The 21,177-nt window shown below is 46.8% G+C and overlaps 1 protein-coding gene across 1 annotated transcript; it reads right to left on the reverse strand.

Moving 5' to 3' along the window:
* Positions 1 to 1,370: 1,370 nt before the first annotated feature.
* CXCL12 (C-X-C motif chemokine ligand 12) lies at positions 1,371 to 15,834 on the reverse strand (the record flags this gene model as incomplete). Its single annotated transcript, XM_084265464.1, has 5 exons — positions 1,371 to 1,402; positions 3,083 to 3,180; positions 6,855 to 6,941; positions 10,368 to 10,485; positions 15,774 to 15,834. 5 exons carry the CDS (start codon positions 15,832 to 15,834, stop codon positions 1,371 to 1,373), a joined length of 396 nt encoding a protein of 131 aa, XP_084121590.1.
* Between the last annotated feature and the right edge of the window lie 5,343 nt (positions 15,835 to 21,177).

Raw genomic sequence — 21,177 nt, forward strand, 5'->3', positions numbered from 1 at the left:
CCCATACGCTATATAGCAAAGGTATTCATATACGGGTAGGAATCAGGAGAAAGACATCTCTGGCTGAGGAAGGGGATTGGTGCAAGAAGTGGTACCTGTCCCTGGGTGTACTTTGCCAAGACAATTGCAGAGGTTGTCCACCAGCAAACAGGGAAATGACCACTGGTGAATGGTGAACGTTGGCCTTCATTTCTATGCCTGAGAAACACCACTCCTTCCTTCCACAAGCTGGGCAGGCTCTCTCTTGTCCCAGTCATCTCTCTTCTTCAAAGACACAGCCAGACATCCACTTTTAGTTATCTCCAGAGCAATCAAAGATGTTACTGACCTCAGGTACATATGAGTGTGTGTGACTGTTCAGTAGCCAAGGCGACAGCGTTGTTGGTGAAGGGCCACATGAAGGCATCTCCGCCTACTTCAGTGCAAAAGCAGCCAGGCAAGCTGAAGCCACCTTTGGTGGATGGGTGAAAGGAGATACCTGGTGCATGGCAGCATATCTGATTCCTCCAGCAATGTGCAACATGATTGTGTGGTTAGACCTTTAATAACCTATTCCTTCTTGTGCTAAAATCTGTCATCAGAAACACAGGAACATAGGATATGCCAGGAGACATCAGATCATTGCTGTGGCTCTTAACACACACACACACACACACAACTACTACAAACCAAATACTAGCACCTTGAAATACCAGATGTGCATTGACCCAGCTGTTCGTAGCTGTCACCACGTCCTCTGATCTTCAGAGCAGGGCTTTAGCCCTGTAAGCCTGAGTTTAATTTCTCATCCAAAATGCCTATGAATGCCACCCATGGTTATGTGGTCCACTTTCATGAATGTCTGATGCTTTTTAGCCTCCTATGTTCTTGGCCTTGATGACTTTTGGAGGCAAGGAATTCCTCCACTACTTATACAACATCATTGCACTGTACAGTTCATGTCCTTCTAGGTTTAAAACTCCAGGAGACTTGCATGAACCAAAAGAAAGTTAAATAAAGCAGGACCTCTACATAGGAAAGGAAATAAAATGTCATATAATAACACAGGGTTAGTTTAAATTCATATCTGCCATCAGTGCTAGGTAATAAACCAACCTGTAGAAAAACATATTTTTCTCAAATAGTTACATCCTACTATATGAAAATAGCACTGTGAAAGCAAGCCAATTTTAAGAAAATCAAACGAAAAAAAACAAAAACCAAACCAAACCAAACCAAACCAAAACGGTAAAAAAATCTACAAACAAAAAACCTCAACTTTGGAAATGCATGAAGCGTTGCTTTTGTGCTGCATAACAGTGAAATGTATTCATTCCCTAATACTGGTTATCTGCTCTCTGGGTCCTACAGTAAGAAATCCTGTAGACGGCTTACAATGCTTGCCTCTTACATCTTGAACCTCCTGTTGATGAAGAAGAGAGTGAAACACTAGTAAGGTTTATTTCAGTTGCAAAAGCTTTGATATCAGGCCTAGTCAAACAGCAAATCTGTCCGGATTAACCCAAAGGTAGTTGTTTTGCAGACCCTCCAACCAGAATTTGCCAAACTTATTGGGGGAAGTTCTCCACAAGGAGCTATTTGGACCCAGCAGGGCAAACCCAGCAATGGGAGTTATTCTGGGTAGGTTGTGCTCGTCACAGTTAGTAAGGTTTTCAGAGCTAACACAGGAAGAAGCTAGGAAGCTTATTCTGGACTTGAAAGCTGGAGCAGGGAATTATCGGTGGGCAAAGGACTCGGCAAAAAAAAAACAGCAGGGAAAGGAACGATTAATCATACATGAGCAGCCCCAGTAGTGGAGAAAGTGGCACTGGGAATGCCTCTTCTACCTGCCTCTACCCCATGTATTGCGGGAGATCATGGACTGCAGCTCCTCAGGGGTCTATGAGGGTGCCAGGTCTCTGTGAGGATGCAGAACCAAAGAGGACAGCCCACGCTCTGCTCTTGTAAGTGTTCAGCTCCCACCAGTGGGTAACTGGAGAGCAGACGCTCCCAAGTGTACTGCCCAGACAGGAACTATCCCCATGGTCTCCTTGCTCTGGGACCTCACCTGCTGTGAGCAGCTGGGCAGCACATCACAGCTCATGGTGACCAGCTGCCCAGGGAAGGTGGGGTGACAGGGAGGGTGAGCAGCCACATGCTGCACAGAATGCATGTGAGGCATTCAGTGCAGTGGTAGGGAGCTCAGGGTAGGAGGCAGGTAAATCGAGTCTCCAATGCTCAGTGTGAGCACGGCACCCAGGAAAAACAGTGAGTTAGGGATCACAGCGAAGTGCAAGTGTGTTGTGTGCAGGGTTCACTCAGAACAAGGAGCCAGCCTGTGCTGGAGGCCTCCAGGTTTTGCCTAAAGTGATCTCTACTCCTGCTCCAGCCTGAAGGGCCTTTTGCAGTTTAGGTGAGGTCATTAAGGCTGAGATACAAGTGTCAGAAGGTAAACACACTCAAAATCCCTGGTGTCTCAGTATGTCTTGTCTAACCTACAGGACCAGAACAAACATCTCTTTCAATGAGACTGTGTGACCAGCTATGGTCACACAGTGACGGTAGCTTTGGAACTCATCCAGGCATGAAGAAGATGGATAAGCCATAAGCAAATCTTTCCTCTTTGAAGATACCTGTTCCAATATCTCACACTAGTAACCTTATCCTTCTGGTGAAGAAAGGCAGGACACACCACACTGGTGGCAGAAAAAAACCCAACCCTGTGACATCCAGAGCATTGGCATATGTCAGTTTGGTAATGGAGGAATATGGCCAGCTAAAAGACTTAGGGCTTCCAAACCTTTATCCTGTCTTTTACTTTGGCTTTTTGAGGTCATTTTGGCCTCTCTGTGTGTCCATTTTCTCATCTGTAAAATGGGAAGATTTTCCCACCTCTGTTGTGGCTGAACATTCCCCCCTATTTTAAGAGTTTTTATCTATATAACACCCCTTTGCAGGGAGGATAAAATTGTCATCCTCAACAAATATGGGGAAAAATGGAGGTCCGGACAGGCTAACATATTTGCCTGTCATGTAAAATGGTCAGTGACAGAGCAGGGACTTGAACCTGAGGTATCCCAGCTCAGAAACTAATGCTTCCTACCATTCTTTCTCCCTGGAGACTTTAGTGGTGTTGCACGGGAAGGGCAGCGTGGGCCCCGTTTCTTCTGTTGCTTTTTTTTATGAGTGCGATGACGTGGTCTAAATTAAAAGAAAAATACAAAAAGACTGCCATAAATTATTCATATACAAAGGCCTTATTCACATTTATCCTATGGTCTCTTCACATCTTGCTGGAAGGGTGTAAATGAAGAAAACATCTCCTTTTACATACCCTCTGCCTCAGAGGAATGCTAGACAAACAGAAGTGCCCTGGTGACAGGACATTTTCAAATTCTGAGGCCAGAACAGCTCTTTTCCCAAAACATATAAGCCTCCCCAAACACCTGCATGAACTTGTGAGCCAGGAGCCTCACCATCCATGTGTTACCACCTCAGGTACTGTGAAAACAGAGGGTGGGCTGGATTTCTGGCCTTTCCCACCCAGCATTCCCACTGACATAAACAAGAACTGGTGGCTATTCCATGGGATCTGTAGGTATTCATTGCCTTCAAACGAGGCTGTGAAGATGTTCACCTACGTTGTCCCTCACTGTGTGGGGCAGTCACCCAGCACACATTGGTGGACCACAAGGAAGTAGTTGGTTTAGTGTCTTGTACTCCAGCCCATATTTACAAATGAGGTCAGAGATGAGGAAGACCTACCACACTGGGATTTACAAGCCTGTGTAGGCAGGTAGCAGCAGGGCTTGGCTCCTACCACAGCCAGCCTCTAGAAGCTGGGAGTTTCCTTTCTCTCAGCAGGCTCAGAGGAAAGGCTTTTCCTAATTGACTTTATCTTCTCCAGATCCATCAGCCCTCTTATCTGCACCTGCAGTAGCAGCTGAGCTTAATGGACTCCAACATCATGGGCTGAGGGGAAGATCTGAGATGGGACTATATTAACATGACAAGGATCGTTCTCCAGTCTCTGTTTACACTGCAAGGGACTGATCTTGCATATCCTTGCATAAAGGGAGGAGGGAAAGACATTCAAGTTTGGACTGTAAATGATGAGTGGGGTTGCTTGGAAGTGATAAAGGATTTGTTAGCTATTTCACAGAAAGGACTGTTTTGCCCCTTTGTCTATAAAATGAATGAATGTTGAATGATGTTGGCCACAGCAACTGCACAATGATTTTTAAAGCCAGTTAAGGAATTTGGTTCTCTCACAGCCAGAATGTATTTTACTGATGTCTCATAAATGTGTATATTACATGGAGATGTGATGGATATAAAGCAATAATAAAGGCTAAGCAGAATTAGAGAGCAAAATAATTCCCTACTGAAAACCAATCCTGGTTTCAATATCAACTGCATTGGACTGCTATATTCTATGAACTTTTCCTTGCCCTTAGCTGCAGATGTAACACAGAAGATACTCTTATACTGAAGCACTGGTATAGATTAAGATGACACTTTGGATTTTACTTAAGCAATTACAAGAGCCCTTTCTACAAAATGTATTGATTTTATTCCAGAAAAATAAATTCCCATGTACAATTGGGTTTTCATAACATGAAACAATTAGCCATTTTATTGCTAGTGCATATAGGGTAATGTCACATTTCATACAATTTCAGTACAAGTGAAAAAATATAATATATGGCTGATTGAAATTGATAGCTACATTAACATTTATAGATCTATATAGATTTATTTTACAAGCTGTTAGTAGTTTAGAGGGATATCGGTGTTTTAAACTACCAACATTCATATGGCTCCAATTCAAATATATGAATTGTTTGATGCGCTATAAATATATTCCAAAGTACATTTCAATGAAGAAGTCAAAGCTGTGCACTAAAATATATGAAAAACATGCCTTGTGAAAATGCTACTAGCAGAGCCCTGACTGTTTGTGGAGCATGAAAATGCCACTGGTGCTAGCATTACTAGTTGGAAAATGAAAATAATGCCATGATTACAGGATTATGTGATGGAGATACATGCTTTCTATCATCTCATTTCATAGAGCTGGGACCAAATTCTCTTCTGTTACTCAATGTAAACCAGGATGAAATCCACCAAATTAGCAGAATTGCTTCTGGATTAGCATTAAGTAAACAAAACCCAGAATCTGGCTGGAGATCAGGCAAGGGCTCACTGGTTTCAGTAGAGCTGGCCTCAGATCTTCACCAGTGGAAGTGAGAGCAGAATGTGTTCCAGCTGAGTTGTTGCCCTAAATCAAGCAGGCAGGATCTGAGCACATAATCACATTTGCCTGACCCTGAAAATTTCTTAAGTGCCTCCTAAATTTCAGATTTTATGAACAGCACCAAGGATTTGCCAGGGCTGACAGCAAACAGAAACTTAGTCAGGGGGTTTGAGGATTTTCCCAAGTTGGAAAACAAAAATAGCTTGAGCCCCTGTAGGATAGTCAGCATGGGCCACATCCTGCTCTTAGGTTCAGTTGTGCCTAAATCCAAAGCCATCCTGGCAGCATTAACCTGGATTACCCCTGCAGAGAATTTGTTTAAAGGACAAGAGGGCTGAGTGCTGGCAGCAAAGAAGGCACTGAGCATCGGATGAGATGGGAATAGCTGTCAGGGCTGGAATCACAGTCAGTTTGTTAGCTGGCTTCCTTCCCTCCTCCTCCTCACTCTTGGCCCCACAGTGGTCCCAAAAGGGCCATATGGAGGAATGTCTCTACCTCTAGTAGCATTTCTCCCCTTGATTATTGTAATAATACAGGGGAACAAGATCTTTTTCTGATAACTTTATCCCTTGTTTGGCAGATACATTTGCAAAGCAAACAGTGGTGGGCACTCAGTTACCTGTACTGCCTCACATCTGCCCTGGGGACAAACCCTTCCCCACATTTCTCAAAGAATGTATTATTTTTACAAATGACTAGATTCCAGCCCTGCCTTTACCCTACAGATGCAGCAGGGGCAAGGTTCAGCACGGTTGCAGCGTGGTTACTGAGGGGTGGGAATGTGGTGGCAAGGGTTGGAGGGGTACTGAGTGCACAGGTAAGCTTGCTGACCAAAATACCACTGCCGGATCAAACGGAGGGGCCTGAACAAGCAAGGAAATGCTTTGTACCATCATTTGTCTCATCTTCCATCCCAGGGAAGGCTGGAGCCCTCCCTTGCAACTCAGCACAGGTATGTTCTCTGAGTTGCTCTTGCTCACTGTAAGATTGAACTGAGATACGCTGGTTCCGCCTCGGGGTAGCCATGAGCCCCCACTTTCAAGGGGAATAGAAGTAGATTTTAAAAGTCGGAATTTCCCAAGTGTGGCTGTTTTTTCCCAGCCTCATTCATGAGTGGGAGCGCCTCATTCATGGCAGCCCAATATTAATAACACTCCACACTGGCCAGCGAAGAAACAATTTTTAGAGCCAAGATCTCCTAGGCCTCAGCTGCCTGTGCAAACAGACCCCCAGTGTAACATGGTAAAAGGGGCTCCAAGGAAACTGGAACAATATAGATTTTGAAGTAACTGTTGTTTGGCTATGGGGAAGTGAGGGCATAAAGGAAGCTTTTTCCTTGGGAGAACGGCTTTTTTAAAAAAGAATGAGCTGGGGACCCCAGAACAGATTCATTAGGATAGGTTTTGCCTCAAACCATGGCAAAACTCTTAGTTTAGCATTTAGGATGATATACTTGAAGCTGTTGTTTTAATACAGACTAGGTCAACTCCAAACCCATCTTCAAAATAATATCTGATTCCACAAGTAGTTTGTCCACATGGTAAAAGCCAGCCCTTAACGTTCTACCCTTTAATAATTCAGGATGTTAGCTGTTAAGTCCATTTGTCTCTTGCCTTACTTGTTTAAAGCTTTTTCCAGATATTCCTGGATCCACTTTAACTTGGGATCAATGCACACTTGCTTGCTGTTGCTCTTGAGCCTTGCACTGCCAAAAGAGAAAAGTCAGAGTGAGTCTAGTGTGCTGCACTCCTCAGCCCACCCCTACCCCCAGATGCCTTATTTTGTGCAAAGGTTTGTCATTCCACTACAGACAGCCCAACTTTCTTGGGCTTCTGTTCTGCTCTCAGTTAACCCATGAAGAGGATGGGTTACCCCAGCCATCCTCAAGGCACCTACTATCAATATCCCTGGGTTCAAAGCACCATTATAATTCATCTTTCTCTGATGCTTGTGGTCTGTACTGGTTTGCATGGGAGGATGTGACAGGTACAGAATTTGAATTTGACTTTGCAAATTTATATCTGGGCAGTTATGCTTTCAGTGCCATGAACAGCTACATTTTATTTAGAAACACTGACATGATAAATATATAACATTTGTGCATGAGTTAATTAAGAACAGGTTTCAGATTCAACCCAAAATTGAAGTTTCACAGGTTTTGAAGACAGACACAAAGACAAACCTCTTGGATGTTCTGAAAGAGTCTGGTTAATTTTTTGTTTTATAGAAGACTGAACTAACAGGTTGCAGGCAGGAAGACAACTGGAAATACCACAGTGCCAGAGGCAAGTTCTCACTCATGCATTCACTCAGCCTTGGAAACAAAAGCAGAGAACTCCTGAAGGGTTTCTCTTGGGTGTCCAAGATGCTTTTTCCAAACCAGACTGTTTAGCTAATTTGAATTTCTGTGAATTTCACCTATCTGCACCTTTCACACAGAAGCAGTACAAACAGCTTTTCACCCCCATCAGCAGGTCTCACCCTCCAGGGATCTCCAGGGCCTCTTAAGACTGCCCTGATGTGATCTCCCACGTTCAGGAAGCACCCTGCCTCTGCCCCAGCCACTCAGAATTTCCCCTTCAACAGCTTGCCTGCCATGCTAAAGTGCTAAACCCAGGAATTTCATGGAAATGTCCATCGGAATGAGTTCAGTACTTGTTTAAGCATTTTGCTGGATGGAAGCCAAAATGTTCCCTGCTTTATAAATGAAATCTGCAGAACACAAAACTGTGGCGTAAGAAATAACAGGTCAAAAAGGCTCCTTGGTCTGAAGTTATGTAATAACATAGTTTTAACATAAACACATGAGAGATCCAGTCTTGCAAGCCCTGTGCCAACAAAGAGATGAATGGGCCTAATTCATATTTCCCTTACAGCAATGCCAAGCTGGAGTTTTTCCAGTGAAGCGATACCAACAGAGAGTAAGAATGGATTTGCTGATGTTAGCAATGCCTGGGAACTCTTGAGCTGGCCTGGCAGAGTACACAACCAGAAGCACATGTAACCAGCTTCTATCCATATGCAACGCAATTCCTCTCACTTAATATTAAGACAGGGATTTTTCTAGTCCTTTACTTCTGAGCCTGTCAGCTCCTGCTCCTTGTATAGTCATGGCAGAGATCTAGGCAACTGTATGAAGTGTTAATCTGAATTGGTTTAGGTGTCTACTTTAGGATGCAATTAATTGCATGTTAAAAATGCCTGTTTCCCTCTACTGAAAATCAAGGAATTCAGTATAGGCTTTGTAGAAGTAGACATTGAAAGAGGAGATTTCTCGATTTGGAGAGGTGACTTCCCATAAAACCAAAGACAAAAGCCTGCTTTGAGGCTTTTAGTTCAGGTACAATTCCCCTCAACCATAAAGGGGAATGTACTAGTGCAAAAAACCCAAGATCTTTCCTTGAAAATATATGGTTTCACTGAGATTCTCTATTGCTGAAAACAGTAGCTTTTAAGTTACTCACATCTTCACTGTGTAATGCATATCCACTAAATTCACAGTGTGGTTAAAACCATCGAGATGAGAAACTTTTGGGTTAGTTTTTATTCCATTTCAGCTTCTGTTTCAACAAAGACATAGTTTGAACTCATGTTTCCAGAGCATTTGGAGGTAAGTTTTAAAATACCTCATGTTTTAAAGTAACCAAAAAATGGTGTGCCACAGTTTTCTGTGTTCTGTGTACCACTAAATCACATTTCAAACAAATCTTTGGGTCAAGAATGAACAAGAACATGAGTTGTTTGTGTTTCTGCATTTCATGCCCTTATCTATCTCTAATGACTATGATCCCAAGTTAATTAAGAGATAAATGTCTACTCTATCCTGCCTTAAATGCCTGTCATTTTCTTGAAACTGCTTCAGAAAATTCCAAATCCTCTGCAAAGCTTTAGTGCTGGGACCCCTATGACATCCACTGACAGTCCCAGAGCACAAATCCATACACTATTGCATTTTGGATGCTTGCCTCCAAAATTATTTGTAGGTAGAGATTGGAGTTAGTCACAGCTGGTTTTGTCATTTTTGTGAAAGGAAATTATTTCTCAGCTGAGGCTTATATTTTTCTCACTGTCCTCCACCAAAACCTAAGGCAGAAGCACACATGAGAAACTATGTATGATCTACCCAGAGTGGTTTAAGAAAGAAAAATATATGAATAAAAACTGGTTTGTGAATGGATGTTTGTTCCTCAATATATCTGTACATTCCTGAGAAATCTCATGAAACCACACCAGTTTTCTGAGTGCAGAAATGTTTTGGATGACAAAGAATGGATTTCTATAGCATTTAAGTTGAAACTGGAAAAGCTTAACATGAATTGAAGATTGAACTAGTGATGGGATTGCCACACAAACCCTTTCCAGTTGCTCAGGTGATCTCACAGAGGTCAACAGAAGTTGATAGCAGTAGGGCTCCCTTGCAATCAAAAGATGAATGATTATTTTTTTCCTTCTGAAGATTTTGAATTTTGGGAAAGGAGGGAGTGGGTCACCCATGAACAAAGGAACCAAAAAGACCTTCCTAAAAACACACATATAAAGCTGGAACCCCATTTTTCCTGAAAAGCTGTGTTTGATTTTCAGCAAAAATGAAGAGGTTATTTTCCATTGGGAACACATCACCCCTATCCTGCTGTGATCTGCAACTTACTAGAGTCAGTCACTGCCTGGTATGTCCCTAGATCAGGACAGCACATGTTTAGGGTCTGTACCTGCTGTACCTACACTAAGTCCAGGAAATCCTTTTCTTGTTCTGCTCCTCTCTATGGAGAAGTGGAGCATTGGAAGACTCGGATCACTGTTGAGTCCTTTCCCCAAGGTGAGAACCTCCACACCCAAGGCAATAGGGAGCCTGTCTGACATTCCTGCTCACATACCCATGGGGGAACAGGACATGGGATCACAGTCACAGGGAGATCAGAGAGGTAGAACACAGCTGGGAAGCATCTAGCTGGGCTCCTCTGTGCAGGGTAAAGCTGTGTCCAGCTATGCCTGACACACGGGTTGAAGAGATGAATTTGAAATCAAGGCATGAGACAGACCGAATTGCTGCCACCAAAGCAGGAAGCAGCTCTGTGACTCTTCTTTTTGACACCTGAGATTTGCACCCAGCTAAAAAGTGTAGAAGACTTACACAATCTGAAGTGAGCAGTTGGGTGTGGAGAGGATTTTGAGGTGCTTAATGTTGGCTCTTGCCACGTTGCTCTCGTAGAATCGACAGGGGCATCGGTAAGTCAGGCTGACGGGTTTCTCTGCGGGACACAGGGAGAGAAAGGACACGTTACTCCCTCTTGCTCCCGGTCAGCGACACAGATACACAGACCAGGGCTGACAGAAACTCTCTCCAAATATGCGGCGGGGGGTGGGGGGTGCAGCAGCAGTAGAAAAGCTGTGAGCCTGTGGGCACAATCCTTTTACCCCAGTGCCCAGCCTTTCAATCCTGGTGCGTGATTTTGGAAGACAAAAGAAGTAGGAGAGAAAATGGAGATAAGTAAAGAAGAAGAGATTAGAATTAGAATAAGGATCTGCTCCATTGTGCAGGGATGCTCTTGGTAATTAGACAAGATAAAGGCCAAAAGAGGGGGCACTTGTCCTCAGTGTTGTTCTTGCCAAATGATTTTGACCCGAGGCCAAATTAGAAGGTAGCCAGAAGAAAGCGATGAATTCCAAAGGCTTCAGATCAAAACGGCTCGGCTCAGGTGCAGGCTTTTCACGGGGGACTTACTGGCTAGAGAAAAGCCCTGAGTATTTCAGGCTTTCCCAGGGCCCAGCAGCTGACCTTTCCACACTACAGCCAACCTTTACTCCCAGACGAGATACCGAGATACTCGCATGAGGAGCTGCGACTCAGAGATGAGAGATCGCAGTGGTTTTCGCAGGAGAGATTTGGACTCATTGCAACTCTCATCCTGTGGCAAAGTAACGGTTATCCAGGAGACAGGTATCAGTGTGCTCCCCATGTACTAATCAGGGACCACCAGACTGGATGACAGTCTTGTCACTGGCATCCCGAGTTTAGCTCCCTGGACTAAAAACCAGCAATGAATATGCATGCAGAAGTGAGAAAAGCAGCCTGGCTCTTACCACAGCCTCTGATGCAGTGCTTCTACTACCCGGTTTCTCCATGAAAGAACATAATTATTGGCAACCAAGTGCACATAAATAAGGTCCTCTCTCTGTGGGTAAGCTTCAAAGCTCCATGCACACTAAAATACAAACACAGAAGCCCTCACAGAAGTCTAGAAGGAGCTGCCTAAGATTTCAAGCAATTTCCCAGTGGAGCAGTTTTCAGCCTCTGGGAGGAATTAAATTCATACACCTAACCCATAAGGTCTGGCTCATGCTGTAGATGGTCAGATCTATATCTGACAGGGCTTTGGTTCCCACATGGCAATCTGCCACCCTGTTTATTTAGCCACACAAGAGCAACCACAGCATCCAAACTCAGTTCCTTTAAAGACACAGAGAGAGCTAAAGAGCAGGGAAAAGCTTGGAATCCCTGAACTGTCATGTAGGAAGGTGAGAAAAGAGACAGCTTTTCAAAGTGCAGCTGATCTGCATATATTGCATATTCACCAATGCCTGTCTCTAGCACGTATAACCACAGGCAACATGATGAAATTACCCTGTCCCCAAGAGGGAAAACTTTTTTTCCCCAAGTATCAACCAAGAGTTGAGCCAGAATCAGAGATCCCATAGGCAGGTGGGCAGGCAGAGAGGAATTAATCCGTGGGAGCAGATTTCCTCCAGATCAGAGGACATTTTCTATCAGTTTTATGGAAGACCAAACAGTGGTATCATCTATGAGTTAATAAATGAGAGGAGAAGCTCTCATCGGCAGGTGGAGAAGGAAGGAGGGCTGAGGGGTGGGTCCCATGGATGTGCACTGGGCTGATCTGCTGGTGCAGAAGGGAGAAAGACACTAGGGATTCCCACTGCAAAGCTGACGGACAGCTTGCACACCAGTGAGTTCACACTGGAAAGGGAGGCTGAAATCAAATGTCATCATACAACAATGCTCATCTCAGCTGCAGTGGAAGTGTCTCTCTATGAAAGCTTGTACCAAGTTTAACCCCAAAAAACACACAAGAGAGAAAAACCTGTTTAGATCTATGATTTGAGAATGCAGTCCTGTCCTCTCCGAGGCCAGGAGAGGGACTTTTGATTCCATCCCACTCAAAATCAGAAACAGAGAAAGTTTAGCCATGGCTCACATGTCCATGAGTCCCAAAGTTGTTTCCTGCCCAAGAAAGGGCATCCAGCACAGCAAGGAAGAGGGAAAGCTCCAGCATTTGGTGTTCTTCTGTCACTCCAATGCAAGGTGGAATGACAACTGCCCTTCCAGCACAAGAATGCGTCTGCCATTTCTGTGCTCCTTCCTTGGCGATCAGCAACAGGCACTGGGTGCCAAGGAGTGCAGAGAGGCAGCACAGGCACTGACTGGGGCAGCTCTCAGCACCATTAACAGGAAAACTGTCTCCTGCCACTGTCCCTCCAGCACTGGGGCTCAGAGAGCTTGGCTGGGGCTCACTCTGCTCTCAGCAAGGCTGAAAACCAGGGAATACTACTGCATGTGGCATCTCCCAACACATGGACCCCCTATCATCCTAAAGCAGGAAGGGGAAGGGGCCATTTGGGGGCTGTAATTTGGAAACAGAATATTGCTGGTCTCACCTGAGGCTGACAAACACATCTCATTTCAAAATCCAAACCAAATTGTTCCATGCACAGTACAGCTGATTTTGGCTAAATATTCTACATATTTGCACTGCAGAAGGGAATGCTGTGTGGGTTCTCTGATGTCTAATAAACACTGAACAGGAGCTGAAGCCATTCTCTCTGTAGGACAAACTAGGAGTCTGTTAATTGCACTGTGACATGAAATACCAGTTTTCATGAAACTGATGGTACATAAAGCTTCTGAGACCTTTATCTACTTGGCACATTTGGTTACACTGGGTGAAAGTCAAAACTTACAGAAGAGGCAAATGCTATTCAGGCAATGTCATTCCTTCTGCCATAATTCATTAGACAAAAAGAAAAAGGAAACATCTCCTTTGGTATCTATTAGAAAGGTTCTTGGTTTTGAGAGTTGTTTGTTTGGGTGTTTTTTTTTTTCTTTAATAATGAATACATTTACAGTTTTTTAACTCAAAGGTGAGTTTTGCTGGTTCTTAACACCAACTTGTGCTGGTAAATTTTCTCTAGAGACAAAGCGCTCACAGAAATCTCCCTCACAGAGTGACCACTTATCGCAGTTGGACAGTACCTATTTCATTCTACAGAGATCTGCCTTGCTTCTCTTGTGGTGGAACTGGACAGTAAGGGAACTAGAGTCTTGAGTTCTGCTACGAACTTGCTGTGTGTGCTGGGAAGCTCTGGCCCCTGGAATGGAAAGGGAAGCTAAATCCAGACAAGCAGGCTGGGCATTAAAAGAAAAAATATTTGATGGAAGCATCATTTTTCTCCTTTTCATCCAAAGGTGTATTTGTCAGCATCAGGAGAGGGCTGGCAAAATTTTAAGACTTGAACAGAATGGGGGAGTGAGGCAGATACAGCTTTACCAGGGTAGTAAGGAAGAATTCAGGGCTCACCTGCCCTTCAGGACAAGGTAGCCCTGCAAGCCTTCATCTGGATCAGGGTAGAGAGCACTACTTGACATGCAAGGAAGCAGGCAAAAAGTTTCACCGTTATCATTGCAAGTCAGTCAGGTCTCTCCCCTCACCCGTGGCTTTCTTCAACCCTTTTAAAAGCCAATTCCTTATGCACGTAGCCAGGTCTCGGACACGCTTCCCCTGCCATAAAGATGCCCACTGCAGTGTGCTGCCATCTAAGAAGTGCTGCCGCGCAGGGAGCAAAGCGAGATGCAGCCGGTCAGCTCGGCCAGCCCCTCGACCCTATGCTGAGAGCTGCGGCGAGAAGGCGAGGAGTAGGAGAATCCCTGAGCCCCGGTTCCCTATTCCCGCGCCTCCGATCTGGGTGGCAGCCCCGATGCGGGCTGGCAGCGCTCCCTCATCTCGCTCCGGACACACACTGGAGGGCCAGGGGAGCCTGCTCTGGGTACCCCGGCACCAGCGTTCCCGAGGCTGGTGGTGGCGGGGGGTGAGGGGACGCGGCTGGCCCTGCCACCTGCGGTCCAGGATTTGCCTTCGCTACCTGCGCGTTTGCTTCCAAGCAGGCAGCCCCAGTGCTGCGGATCCTGGAATAAGCGACCGGGGCCAGAGCCCACCTGGCAGAGTCTGACTGTTGGGACTCTCTGGGACAGAGCTTGCTCCGTGATGGTTTTTTGTGTGCCTCAGCGGGACGGGGTTGCTGCTGGTACAGGACTGTGGAGAGGCATCGGTGGAATTATCGGGAGCAATTAACTCCCTCGAGACAAACAAAGAGGGAACCGAAGGGCATCCTTTACCGCCCTGGGTGGGGAACACCCAAGTTTCGGTCTCCAGAAGGTGAGAATGAGGGGAGCGGAGGATTGAAAGGGAGCTCGTTACTTAGCCAGCAAGCTTTCGATGAGGGGACAAAAGGTGGCAAATCTCTGCCGGCAGCAAAGCCAGCCTCAGGTGGAGCGCCCAGGAGATAGATGCCCAGAGGATGCGGGCAGGACCCCAGCCCGGCTGCGCGTGGCGAGTGTGGCTGCCCCGTGCGGTCCCCACTCCCCCGGAGCCCCGTCGCGCTGGGGTCCCCGCGGGATGAGGAAGAAGAGGCGCAGCTTGCAGCGGGCTTCGGGGGTGTCGGCGGCTCCCACAGGGGGCCCTTGGCGAGCAAGGCTGCCAGCTGCTGCTGCGGCCAGGCTCCGGGTTTGACAGGCGGGACCGAGCGGGCGGTCAGACGGCAGGGCTGCGCGGTGCGGGAGGGACAGCCGCGGTGTCGCTGCCACAGCGACTAATGCCGCCGCGGCATTGCTCCCCGGCTGCCCACCCGCGTTTCCCCGCAGCTCTCGTCAGTGCACGTCTCTGCGCTCCCCCGAAACCTCCCCGTGCACCCTCTCCAGGGGTGCGGTGAATTCCTACTGAGTGACCACTTTGGCTCAGCTTTGCCCTGATCGAGGGAAGATACATCAGGAAAAAGAACCAAAAGGGAACCAAACAACGGTCTGGTTTTCATTTCTCCTAACTTTTAGGGCTGTTTTTTAAAAGGGAAATCGCTATGCATATTTTGCAACTAAACCACCTCTCCGCAGACCGAGCGCTGTTGAAAGTCTTCCAGCCGATTTCAATCTGGGATAAATTTGGCGGAGAGGATCGCTTTGACCAGCCTTCTTTCGGGGGGGGGAGAAAAAAAAAAAGCAAAAGCGAGCGAGCGAAGGAGCCTGCCTGCTTCCAGCTCCCAACAGCTATCTCTCGGGGCAAGCCAGGCGCGCACATCCGAGCCGCGGCTGGAGCTAAAGCCGGGAGAGCGGACAGGCTGCGGGAGAGAGGGGGAAGAGCGGGGATTTCCGCGGGACCGTAACTCCCGCCCGCGCTCCCTGGCGCCCGCAGGCAGGACCGGTGCAAGCGGCGAGCAGACGGGGAGAGTGGCGGCGCACCGGCAGCTCACTTACCCTCCGAGAGGGAGATGATCGCCAGCGCGAAGGCGAGCAGAGCCAGGGCTCGGAGGTCCATGCTGGGGCGACTGGCGGGGCGCGGGGCGGGCGCTGAACTGCTCGTCCCGGCGGCTGCGGCGCTCTGCTGGAGTCCCCTCCTCCCCTCCCTCTATAGAGGGGCCGGGACCGCCGGGGCTGGGGGAGGGGAGCCAGGGGGAGTAGCTAGCCTATGATTTATTGCCCGTGGCATGTTATTACATCCTTCCTCTGTTAAAAATGCTTGGAAAGGAACCAAAAGCGCGAGGGCTCCTCTTTTCGCTCCGTCAGCCCGGCAGTCTTCCCCCAGGCAAAGCGCTCGTCCCACAAGTCCCGCGACCCGTGCCCCCCGTGGGACGGCAGCGGCGGAGCTTTTCCCTCGAGTGCTCGGGGCTGCGGCGGGGAACCGGGATCACGGCCACGCCATCCAGCCCCGGCCCGGGGGGAGAAAGTTTTCTCGCCTCACTATACCAGCCCAGTCCCTTCTGGGCACTCCGGCCACACTGCTATTGAACCGGAGCCCCGAGAGCTGGGGCAGCGTCGGGGACGCATCCCGTAACATCAGCACTCACACCGGGAAGAGGATAAAAATCCCCCTTCGCTCTCGAGGGCGCAAATCTAGATTTACGCTGGCGTCTTGGGCACCAGATTCAGAGCCTCAAACGAAGTCTTTTCCCAGAAGTTTATTTTGGGGAAAAAAGAGAGAGGAAAGGTTTCAGTTTTTGCTTCTGCCTGCTTGGCTCGAAACACCACAGCTGAACCCAGTTGTACATTTACTGCCACATTTCGCCTCCTTTGTGTTGCAGATGCCGCTGGGCTCCCTGGCACCTCGGCTGAAAGCCCCGATAGCGCTGCAGAGCCGGGAGGTCTAAGGGTGCCGCTTACCCTGAGCTATTACTGCATTGTCAAGTGTAATTGACTTAAGCATGTCCTCGCTGTCTGCAGTCCAAGCCCACAGGGCCCTGTTTGTTGCTATTCAATACTTTAAATAAACATCGAGGGTTTGATTGAATTTGGACCCCTTAGCTGCATTTAAAACAGGCGCCCTCGCGTAAGGTTGGAACAAGCAGGGGCGAGTGGATAGACCTAATCCTGGTCCTGATGCGTTTAAACGACAGGTCCAAGATGCCACCAAAGACAGCAATGGCTTATATCCTGGGTAACTTCGAACTCTCTCAGGCACAGCTCACGAGGTTGAAAACGGGGGCCGAAATCGTGCATCTGTGCTAATCTTTCTTTTAGGTAAACTAGCTCAGTAGTGCGGGAACCTGATGCACTGAAAGGGCCAATAATCAGAACTAGTGCTGTGAGCCTGGTTACAACTGCTGTGACAGTTGAGTCATTCTGCAGGAATAGGAGATGCGAATCGTAATCCCGCTGCAAATACTGCTAGGAGCGCTGCTGTCCCACCAGGGCTGTGCCTGGCACACGGGGATGCCCACACTGCCCTTCACATAAAGACTGTTAGTGTGTCTTTGCTGTTGTCACAGGCACAGACAAAAACAGTTCAGGGAGCTAATCAAAGAGACTGGATCTATGCGGAATGAGATCACTTAAATCTGAGAAAGCAGCCTCCCCCTCGGCATCCTCAGACATACACATGTGTTGTAACTGAAGGAGAAAACTCCTCGGATCCTAGGAAATGCCTGGATAGACCTTCAGAGCTGACTCAAATATTTGCAGCACGGAGGTATGGGGAGAGCTCTTATACCTGCGTATAAGAGGTATACGAGCTCTGCGCAGGTATAAGAGCTCTCCCCATACCTCCGTGTAACTGAGCGTAGCCAGCTGCAAACAGGGCTCACACTCTCCTCCTCACTGCAGGAGGATGCCTCGGCTCGCCGTGCGCCTCTGTTGTCCTTACCCTCTGCCAGAGCCTCTGCATGAGACCAATTCTCCCGAGAAGGAAGGAGTCAGAGTACCCGGCAGCACCGCCGTACCGCCTCCCAGAAACACACACAGACCCCCCACTCTCACCCCCCGCAGCGAGCGCCGGGCCCAGCTCCCCTGCATCCCGGCAGCGGCGCGGTGCGGCGGCGCGGAGCTGCCTCCTCCCGGCGGGTCCGGCCCGGGAGGGGGGACTCGTGGAGGGTGAGGGACGCTCCCGGGACCTGCCTGGCGGCGGGGCGCAGCTGCCGCCAACCCCCGGGTGCTGCTGGGCAAAATTCCTGGGGGCTTCGCATGGGAGGAAAGGCGACCCCGCGCCGCCGGACCGCTCCGCTTCGACGACTGCCTGGTGAACCGCTTGTCGTTCGTGTTGCGTCTCCTTCCTCCCCACGCGTGCACACACCTGCACACACCCACAGGGATGGATGCTCTCAGCAATCAGCAATCTAAACAAGCTTCGGGATTATTTTGCCAGGGCAAATTTACCAGCCCAGCCCAGCCTGCTCCGTGCCCAGAATTTCCCCCGGGGGGTCTGCTCGAGCGGACGAGTTTAGTTTAGTTTCGGGTCAGAGCAAACCCCAGCCTGCGAAGCCCGACAGGGCTGAGAGGGGCTGCGGGGCGAGCGCGGGACGGGACACTGGACCGACATACAGCCCTGTGCCGTGGGGCTGCCTTCACGATTTCGCTGCTGTGTTCCCGCTGCCTGGATGGAGAAGACATCTCCATACAATAACCGAGCTCATCTGAACATCGCGCAATTTTTATGAACTGTGGTGTGCTTGTTTGTTTGTTTGTTTGTTTTTTTCTGCCAAGAACAAATTGCTACTTGCAGTACAGCGAGTCTGAGCTAAGATTTAGACGGCAACAAAACAACAAATCAAACTAAAGCACGGAAAAAACCCCTTAACGGGGGAGTTACGGTTTGCTCCCCCCAAACATAGAAAAAATGGGAAATCCGAAGTAATCATACATTTAAAGGAAAGCCGAATGACTGGGCAAGTGTTAAATTCTCTGAAAAGTTCGTTTCAGCTTAGTGTTAACTCCCACAGAATTGACTAGTGTTTATCTGAATGCTCAAAAAAAAATCCTGTCTGCACCCCTCGATGTGCCTGAATCCCATTGCCCCTCACCCTCCAAACCAGCTGCAGCCAGAACTCCTTAATAGCCAGTAAATTCAATCTTTTATCTGAATGCTAACAAAGAAAGGATGAATTCAGAAACCTTAAATGGACCTACTGTTGATTTCAACACAGCTTGATACAGTCTTTTTTAATAATACAGTATTCCATTTTTTAGTGTGTTTGTATCAAATTACATTTCCTCTTAAACGAGGAGATGGCAACATTTCTGTTTCTTAGAATTTTAGATTGGCATAACCTAGCAATGAAATCATTATTATTTGAAGTTGATTTAAATCCCCACAGATTAGGGTCTGAAGCAAGACATTTCTGGCCAGTACAACATAACTCATTATTTTAAGAAACTTGTTTGTGAGTTAAGAATTAAACTAAATGTCTTCAGGTTGGGAAAATAGCACCCTTGTTTTCATCCTGTTCTTGATAACACTATTTGACTGTGATCTTCCTTAATATTTCCTAGACTTATTGTCTGCAACTAAACGCGTTGTTTTTTGGACAGTCATAGTGTTCACGCAGGATCTATGTGTAAGTGTAGTTAAGATTCACAGTGCATCTCAGCAATTTGAAGCAAAACACATTATTAATGCCAGGAAATTCAGGCATCTAGAGTTGAGGATAATTACATTTAGAAATCTATATGTATTAGGCTGTGGGAACGCACAATTAAGATACCAAATTGAACTTATTGCTGATTTGTTGTAATATCATTCATTAGCCCACATGATAATGACTACAGCAGTTTAGTATCTCTGTCTCTAGATGCAGCGCTTTTTTTTCAAGGCATGCTTCTTAAAGCATGCTTAAACAAGTTATTTCCACACAGTATGATGCTGTGCTGTGAAGGAAATGAAAGGAGCTAAAATGCTAAAATCAACATTAACTATTGCATGGTATCCTTAGGGTGCAGAGTTAAGAGTGCTCAGAGATTTTGAGTGTTCCAGTATTTTTATGTATTAATATTCTTTTGTAAGAACTCTGAAATTCCTGGTTTTATCATACTTTCAAAAAAAAAAAAAAAGCCATCTGTATAGTTTTTCTTTCTTCAGTTACTAACTATATGCCCTTAGATTTACCTCCATTTTACTGGCATTCTTGTTTTGCTTAAGAATTCTTTTTTTTTAATAAGTTGTCTTATTCTTGAGACATTCCTAAACGATTATTTTGCCCCTCAAGACTATTAATTACATGAGAGCTCGAAAGCTATGCAGTCATCCTGCGCATCCAAGCAGCAGCTGGAAGGGGACAACCCTAGAGCAGTTTGAACATCTTTCTTGACTCCTGTGTTTGACCTTCATACTTCAAGTGCTAAGACTATTTTCTCTCCTTATTGCCATGTCAGGGTTTCAAGCTCATCCTTTACATGTGTCACAAACAGGAATTTTAGTACTAAGTATTTGAAATAAAGTAGTATAAACTAAGAAATATGATTTGTTGAATTTGACTGCTCTGAAGAAGGGAAAAAAATCTCCCCAAATAACCAGGTTTCAGATAGAATTGCAAAGAGGTTTGTTCCTATTGCAGTAAAATGGCCTCAAAAGTTCACATACACAGAGATATCCAGGATGTGTTGGCCCTGAAAGATTCCTTGGAGGGCAGAGGGAGAGATCAAATAGAGGTCAAGTGAGTAACTGTTTATCGATGGTTTTCTGGAATGACAGAGAACTGTGGTAGCTATTTTCTAACAGTGTTTAATGGTTTAAGCTTGCTTCCTTGGGAGTTTTGCATGTGATTTCACTGAATGTGAAACTGGCCCTTAAGGGCAGAATCCATCTCTCCTCTTATCCCAGCAGAGCACATCCCAAGTTGGTCTAACCTTTCATGAAGTAACTCAAAACGTGATAAATTTTGCTTGGGTTTCAGTTTTGTTATGAACATAGCTCTTGGCCTCACTGTGAGGAGTTTCCTGAAAGCTTGGGGTAAAGCAGAGCCAAGTTTGGCGTGCTCTGCCTCTCCCCCTTAGCACCACGCTGACGCCGTGGAAGGGATTTTATTCCAAGAGTGTTTAAAACTGTGTGGCTTTGCTTGGGTTTCGCTTGGAGTGTTCAGGTTCATTGAGCTTGCAGGCCACTTCAAGGAACCTAGACCTCAACAATAAAGGTTTACTGTTCCCAGCAAGAAGAGGCACCTGGGAGGCTTGGCCAGGGCCAAACTCAGCTCTGCTTGTGTACTCTCTCCATGGGAAACTGATGCACAAACGACCAGAGCATCAGAACTGAACAGGCTTGAGTCTGCAGGGAAAAGATCTAGCCCGGTGGCCAGGTCAAAATGGTCAGAGGTCCTTACAGCACCCATCTCATTTCTTTCAGGCTCTCCTTTGACAAATGAAACACAAGTCACATATCTCTTGGGACTTTTTTTAT

Source organism: Gallinula chloropus, assembly GCF_964237585.1.
Source record: "Gallinula chloropus genome assembly, chromosome: 5".
Classification (NCBI taxonomy): Eukaryota; Metazoa; Chordata; class Aves; order Gruiformes; family Rallidae; genus Gallinula; species Gallinula chloropus.